This window comes from Carlito syrichta, unplaced genomic scaffold, assembly GCF_000164805.1.
Source record: "Carlito syrichta isolate Samal-C Ts95f unplaced genomic scaffold, Tarsius_syrichta-2.0.1 Scaffold288448, whole genome shotgun sequence".
Classification (NCBI taxonomy): domain Eukaryota; kingdom Metazoa; phylum Chordata; class Mammalia; order Primates; family Tarsiidae; genus Carlito; species Carlito syrichta.
Window position 1 is genome coordinate 304,475 of NW_007232544.1, and position 8,098 is coordinate 312,572.

The 8,098-nt window shown below is 43.0% G+C and overlaps 1 protein-coding gene across 3 annotated transcripts in view; it reads left to right on the top strand.

The window, feature by feature from the left end:
- ASH1L (ASH1 like histone lysine methyltransferase) overlaps positions 1–7,810 on the top strand; it is a 202,012-nt gene extending 194,202 nt beyond the window's left edge. For 2 of the 3 annotated variants that reach the window (XM_008053776.1, XM_008053777.1), the window contains 3 exons: positions 2,772–2,812; positions 4,392–4,693; positions 5,336–7,810. In XM_008053776.1, coding sequence (XP_008051967.1) covers positions 2,772–2,812; positions 4,392–4,693; positions 5,336–5,427 — 435 coding nt within the window. In that variant the 3' untranslated portion in view covers positions 5,428–7,810. Of the gene's footprint in view, positions 1–2,771; positions 2,813–4,391; positions 4,694–5,335 lie in introns of those variants that run through there. The other variant, XR_002481715.1, reaches the window with a different exon arrangement.
- Positions 7,811–8,098: the final 288 nt, after the last annotated feature.

Here is an 8,098-nt window from a genome sequence, read left to right on the forward strand (position 1 = left end):
ATAGCCGGGCTCAGGGGCTCAGCCTGTAATCCCGCGCCTTTGGGAGGCTGAGGTGAGTGGATTGCCTGAGCCCGCGGGTTCGAGACTCGCCTGGGCAGCGAGACCTCATCTCTACAATAAATCCAAAAATCAGCCGGGCGTGGTAGCGCGCGCCTGTAATTCCGGCCACTTGGAAGGCTGAGGCGGAAGGATCGCCGGAGCCAGCAGGTCGAGGCTGCGGTGGCCGGGAGCGGCCACTGCACTCCAGTCTGGGTGACAGAGTGAGACTCCAACTCAAAAAAAAAAAAAAAGTAAGACATGATCTTTTTTCTTTCTTTTTTCTCTTTTTTTTTTGAGTCAGGGTTTCACTTTCTTTTCCAGCTGGAGTGCAGTGGCATGATCATGGCTCACTGCACCCTTGAACTCCTAGACTCAAGTGATCTTCCCTTCTCAGTCTCCCAACTATCTGGGACTACAGGCATGCACCACCACACTAATTTTTTTTTAGTTTATTGTAGAGACAACATCTCACTATGTTGCCCGGGCTGATCTAAAACTGCTGGGCTCAAGTAATCCTCCTGCCTTAGCCTCCGAAAGTGTTCAGATTATAGGTATGAGCTACCAGGCCTGGCCACTATCATTAAAATTTGAAAATAGGCTGGATTACAGAGGTTCAGCCTGTAATCCCAGCACTTTGGGAGGCCGAGGCAAAAGGATTTCCTGAGCCCAGGGGTTCGAGACCAGCCTAGGCAACTTGTTAAGACTTCATTTCTACAATAAATCACAAAAACTAGCCAGGCATGGTGGTGTGTGTCTGTAGTTTCAGCTACTTGGAAGGCTGAGGCAGAAGGATCGCCTAAGCCCAGCTGGTTGAGGCTGTGGTGGCCGAGAGCATGCCACTGCACTCAAGCCTGGGATACAAGGGTGAGACTCCAATTCAAAAAAAAAAAAAAATTGGAAAATAGTCAGACATAATGACTCATGCCTGTAATCTCAGCACCTTAGAAGGCTGAGGCTAGAGGATTGCCTGAACCCACGGGTTTGAGACCAACCTGAGCAACATGGTGAGACCTCATCTCCACAGTAAATCAAAAAATTAGCTGGGTGTGGTGGCGCACCCTTGTGGTTCCAGCTACTTGGAAGGCTTAGGTAGAAAGATCGCCTGAGTTCAACAAGTTGAGGCTGCGGTGGCCGCATGCCACTGCACTCCAGCCTGGATGACAGAATGAGACTCCTACTCAAAAATAAATAAATAAAATGAAATAAAATTTGAAAATCAGCCAGGTGTGGTAGCATGCATCTATATTCCTAGTTACTCCAGAGGCTGAGGCAGAAAGTTTGCTTGAGCCCAGGAGTTCAAGGCTGCAGTGAGCTGTGATTGTGCTACTGCCTGGGCAATAAACTGAAAACCCTGTCTCAAAAACAAAAAGAAAAGAAACTGAAATGAATTAAGAAATTGTATATTATTTCACTACCCAGAAAATAACAATTGCTAACATTTTCATTTTCAGACATTTTCCTGTTTTGTTTTTAATTGAAAACATATGTCAATTATTTTAGTTCATTCATCTTTTAATAAAGATTTGGTCATTCATTCATCTGTTTGCTGAGCTCCTCATCTTTGAGTCTTTTGTTTTTGAGTAGGAGTCTCACTTTGCCACCCAGGCTGGAGTGCAGTGGCATGCTCATGGCCACCGCAGCCTTGATCTGCTGGGCTCAGGTGATCCTTCCAGCTCAGCCTTCCAAGTAGCTGGAACTACAGGCGTGTGCCACCACGCCCAGCTAATTTGTTGATTTATTGTAGAGATGAGGTCTCACCAGGTTGTCCAGGCTGGTCTCAAATCCATGGGCTCGGGCAGTCCTTTCACCTCGGCCTCCCCAAGTGCTGGGATTATAGATGTGAGCCATCACGTCCGGCCTGAGTCTTCTTTTAGTGGGCCAGTCAAAATTGTTAGCTCTCACCCTGGAATACTTAGAAATAATCTAACCAGAAAGCAAACCTCTGTGTTCTTTTTTTTTTCCCTACTATTATTCTTTGGATTTTTTGAGGCAGTCTTTTGCATTATTTCTGCCCACCACCAGATCTTTTCCTCACACCTAGACTTATTTGGTCTTACTTGCTTAATCCATACCTCATTGACTAGCTTTATAGCCCCTACCTTAACTATAGTCATATGCCACATAACAGCATTTCAGTCAACAATGGACCACATATATGATAGTGATCCCATAAGATTATAATGGAACTGAAACATTCCTATTGCCTAGTGACATTGTAGCTCTTGTAAGGTCATAGTGCTGTGCATTACCTTTTTTATGTTTAGATACAGAAATACTATTGTGTTACAGTTGCCTGCAGTGTTCAGTACAGCAATAGACTATATAGGTTTGTAGCCTAGGAGCAACAGGCGTGCCGTATAGCCTAGAAGTGTGGTGGACCCTACAATCTAAGTCTGTGTAAATACACTCTATGATGCTCACACAACGTATTATTAGAATCACCTAACAATACGTTTCTCAGAATGTATCACTGCCATTAAATGGTACATGACTATATTTAAAAGATGACATGAGATAGAGAAAATTGTGGTCTTATCCCTTCTACTGTCATCTAGGATTATAACATGCTGAAAACCACGTGGCCTACATATTAATACAAGTACTGAAATTCTGACCTTAAAACAGTCATCCAGCTTATCAGAGCTTTAGCCCTATGTCCCTGAGTGGCCCTAGACCAGATCTAGCTTTGCCAGTTTCTACAATATGCTTACCTCTTCTTTTCTTCTCTGCAGCCTCATTATGTCCCAGACAACTACAAGAGGAACGGAGGGCGGTGAGTCCCATGGGGGATGTGAGGATCCTAAGGGATTGATAAACATCTTGAATGGAGCAAGAGAACAAGCAGCTCCCTACTAAGCTCCACAGCTAGGACTGGGTATTCTCTGCAGAGTAGCCTGGTGTAGTGCCAAACTATGGAAAAACTAGATTTCAATAGGTAGGTCCCATTTTGGGGCCTTAGTTGAGGCAGCAGGGAGTAGAGAGAGAGAAGGAGAAGAAGATTTGGAAGAGAACGCCACACAGACTCAGAAAGTCTTTTAGGTGTGTGTAATGTTTCCCCATTACCTCAAGGTATATCAGCTCTTGGGCCTCTGTCAAGGAACAGATGTAGCCAGGAGTACACCGTTTGGCTGAGCATTTAGGTTCATAGTCTTATTTCTGCCTGCTTTGTACATGAGAGAGGTATTCCTGGAGAAAGAGCACAGAAGGCTTTTCTTCAGTTTCCTTATCTATTGAACAGGGGCATAACAAGTGCTGCACCTACATCAGTAGCCTACCATAAGGGAAAATAGATTAGATTGTTAATGTGCAAAGGGGATTCTGGAAAAGTGAAAACTCCATTTAAATACTTGTTATTGGCTGGGCACAGTGGCTCATGCCTGTAATCCCTGCACTTTGGGAAGCTAAGGTGAGAGGATTGCCTGAGCCGATAGGATTATCTGAGCCCAGGGATTCGAGACCAGCCTGGGCAACTTGGTGAGACCTCGTCTCTACAATAAATCGAAAAATTAGCCAGGCGTGGTTGCTCATGCCTCCACTACTTGGAAGTTCCAGCTACTTGGAAGGCTGAGGCGGAAGGATCTCCTGAGCCCAGCAGGTCAAGGCTGTGGTGACCAGGAGCATGCCACTGCACTCTAACGTGGGCAACAGCGTGAGACTCTGACTCAAAAAGAAAAAAATTTTTTTTTTTAAATACTTGCTGTTGAGCCAGGCTCGGTGGCTCAGCCTGTAATCCCACGCTTTGGGAGGCTGAGGTGAGTGAATTGCCTGAGCCCGCGGGTTTAAGACCCACCTGGGCAACTTGGCGAGACCTCATCTCTACAATAAATCAAAAAAAATTAGCCAGGCATGGTAGCACGTGCCTGTAGTTTCAGCTACTTGGAAGGATTGCCGGAGCCCAGCGGGTCGAGGCTGCGGTGGCCGGGAGCGTGCCACTACACTCCAGTCTGGGCAACGGAGTGAGACTCCAACTCAAAAAAAAAAAATACTTGCTATTGAAGTTGGACTATAAGTATCCTAGGATTGTACCATATTTCTCTGTAGTCATGAAGCAATCAGTTAGAATCAACTAAGCAATTTTACCAGCACTTGTTTATTTTATGGATTCCTATCTCATTTGTGCTTCAGATTTTTGAGAGAAAGAATAAAAATTGAATTTTACAAATGAGAATTAAATTTCAGAGAAAGGTAGTAATTAATTTATTCAAATAATAATAAAGACCAGAGTCAAGTTGCTTACCTCAAGCCAAGACTCCAACCGCTGGACTCGAGATCTTCAGCCATCCTGAGACCTCTACCCTCTATCCCCCTTTGCTCCCCAAGCACCTTGTTAAATTTACATGTCCTTCTAGCAGATCGTCCTGGAAGTCTGAGCGCTCAAAGCCACCTCTGAAAGACCTGGGCCAGGAGGATGATGCTCTACCCTTGATTGAAGAAGTTCTAGCCAGTCAGGAACAAGCAGCCAATGAGATGCCCACACTGGAGGAGCCAGAACAGGAGGGAGCCACTACTGACATCAGTGAGGGTGAAAAAAAGACAGAGGAAAGTGGTCAAGAATCTCAGTCAGCCTGTACCCCTGAGGAACGACGGCATAACCAACGGGAACGACTCAACCAGATCTTGCTCAATCTCCTTGAAAAAATCCCTGGAAAAAATGGTAAGAAGAATCAGGCTGGCCAGGTGCTGTGGCTCATGCCTATAATCCCGGCACTTTGGGAGGCAGAGGTGAGAGGATTACCTGAGCTAGGGATTCGAGACTGGTGTGAACAACTTGGTGAGACCTTGTCTCTACAATAAATTTTTTTAAAAAATTACCTGAGCGTGACAGCACTCGCCTGTAGTTCCAGCTACTTGGAAGGCTGAGGCAGAAGGATTGCCTGAGTGCAGCAGGTTAATGCTGCAATGGCCGTGAGCGCTCCAGCTGGGGCAACAGAGTGAGACTCTGACTCAAAAAAAAAAAAAGAATCAGGTTCATATCTAGGGTTTATGATAAATGAGAAATAAGTGGGTAGGGAGTGAAAAAAGCAAGTTGGTTATGGCTTAGCTCTGAGAGTATGCTAAAAAAAAAAAAGGTATTATTTTTCACAGAGTTGCTTTCAGTTATGTCTTGGGAGTGAAACTGTGGAAGGTGAGATGATCTCCTTAGAGAACCACCTTTTTCTGCCAGGGCTGGAGGAGAGCTTAAATTGCCTATAGGTTAGAAAAAGAATCATTGATTTCCTGTGTTCTCCTTAGAGCTCAAATCTGGAATAAGAAGTAGGAGAGTGGTATTTGATGAGCCTCCTTGTTCTGTTTACAGCCATTGATGTGACCTATTTGCTGGAAGAAGGATCAGGCAGGAAACTGCGAAGGCGTACTTTGTTTATCCCAGAAAACAGCTTTCGGAAGTGACCCTCAAAGAATGAGAACCTCAAGCATCTGGGATCCAGTGGATTTCATCAGTCCTGTCTCCTGCTCTCTGGGTATAGACAGGGGTGGGAAGGGTCCGTCCAGGCAAGGGGAATGGGGCCATGTTGTTGACATTAGGTACTTAACCTTGGAGCTAGTGGAGAGGGAAAAGAAGGGGATCTGTCCAAGACAGTTCAATTCAGTTAAATTTCCTCTCCATTGCTTCACCCTAAGGGTTAATAATGTAGAGGAGGGAGGACCACATTGGGGATGACCGGAACCTATTGGTACTTTACAGCATTTGCCCCTCCCCACAGCTTGGGTTCTTCTGTGTCATCCTCAGATCCCACAGGCACTGCTAAGAAGCTGCTTCCTATACCCCGGTATAACTCAAAGTCCAAAAGGGTAGGGCCAGGATCCCTACTCCTACCCCATCTGTTCTCTGTTGGCTCCAAGAGCTACTCCAGAGACCTAAAACAGAAACAGTAGCTGGGGCCTCTTCTCAGATCCCTGACTAGGAAAGTTTCTTTCTCCTTTCTTGCCCAACCAGGTCAAAGTAAAAGGTGAGTTGACAGCTCAAAGCACTTGTAACTGCTGCCCCACTCCCTACCTGTACTCCCCAAAATGGAATCATGGGATAGGGAAGGCCCCCATGGGGTCAGAAGGGCACAGTACTTCTTGTGATTATTTTTGTTTTACCCTTCATAACCTGCCGAACATATTTTTTTTCTAATGAGAAAGCCAGGCCCCCGCCAGCACACATGCTGTTTTTGATGCACTGTAGTTCTTGTGTGTCTGCTGTGCTGTGCACATGGAGATTAAATTCAAAATAAAATCATTTTAAAACCTACATATAAAAAAAACTCTAAACTTCCCCCCCAAATAAAAGTCACTACATAAACTGTTCAGCAGTATTCACCTATCAGAGTATTTGTTGTGAGTATAGATTATCAATTGAAAACACTACTCTTGTTTTCTTATTTGTACAGTTTTCAGTGTCCATTTCTTAAAGAGACAATGTGTTTTTCTTCACCCCTAGTCCCATCTTCCCTCACCCTCCTGAATAACTTCATTATCAGGAGGTATATCCAGGGTGTCTCCTTCCTTCCCATTCTCTTGACCAGAAGTTACCAGACTATACTGTCTCTTTTAATAATAAAATTTTAAAAGCTTTGCTTTGTTGTCTTCTCAGACATACATATGCATATACGTTTTAGATGTTCTTATAAGAGAAAAAAGATGGTTTTTAAATGTGCCAAGTTGTGTGTGTATATATATATATGTGTGTATATATATATATATATATATATATATATATATCTGCTGCGTGATTGGTAAGCAATACAATAGTAAACATGTCCCCATTACTTTTTTCTAATATTGGACCAATGCTGTCCTAATTGTATATTTTCCCTTATGATGACGATGCTCTGACTCGTTTAGGTAGAAACATTGACCACCTTCCATTCCATGAATCTTATTTCTTTTTCTCCTTTCTGTGTCATTCTTGAGGAAAAAACAAAAGAGATAGGGGATGCCAATGATCCCCGTGAGCAGAGAAAAAGCAAAATAAATATTTTATTAAAGAAAAAAGAGAATTAAGAAAATAGTTTGGAGTATTTTCTTACTGTAGAGAAGCACTGTACATTAGTAAGAGACCTGGGTATAAGATACTCACATGTGGAGCTGGAAAAATCGCATGTCCAAGCCCGTTTGAGTGGTTTCTTTTGTTTTTCATTGCAGGGAGTGGGTGGGAGGGAGGTGGGACTGGGGCACTTTGGGGGTCTCCTTTTAGTCAAAAGCAAGAAAATGACAAGAAAGAGATTAAAATTCAATGTTTCCTTTATAGTGTTAAACACTAAAATTTTAAAAAAGATTAAAAAGAAAAAAAAACTTTGTAAAAATGCGAGAACAGAAGCAAAAGACACTACGCTCTGTCATTTTATCTTTCTTTTGTTGAAAGACTAAAAACTGAAATGTTTTTTAGACAATCAAATGTTAGGTAAGTGCAAAAACTTGTTTTTTCTTACTGGTGTAGAAATTAATGCCTTTTTTTATTTTTCAGTTATTTTATAATAATGAAATAAAAAGAACCCCCCAGCTGCCAGGCGGGTTTTGGTGTTTGAAATGCGGGGCAAAGCACTACATCACTGCAAATAGATACAGAATTAGTCTGCATGTCTGTAGGCTGTGTGATTGCGGAAAATATAAATGCTGCTAATATATTTCCTTTTTACAAAAGCATATCTAAATAGATGATTGTTTTGATGTTAATCTTTGTAAATTATGTATTACCAATTTTAACATTGGATGTAATTGCATAAAAAGCTTGCATCTCAATCCTTGAAAGTCTAGTATTAAATGGAAAAAACTTTTCCTAACTGTGGACTGGTGAGCTTGCTTTTTCTCTTTCCTGCCCCCCATTTATCTTGCAGGAACTTCTCCGTCTTGTTTCCAAGGGGATCTTTCTGAAACCACTTCATCAACATCCTGGGCCCTACATGAACACACTCACTGGTGTTGACCACTGCATAAAATTATTTGTTCAGTACTAGGATCTTTCTAGTCTGAACCCAACCTAACCAAATAGCACCATGATCACCCACACCAAATGTCCAGCTGTGTCTTAAATATGCCATGCTATTCTACACCTCCATCCTTTGCTCACATATGC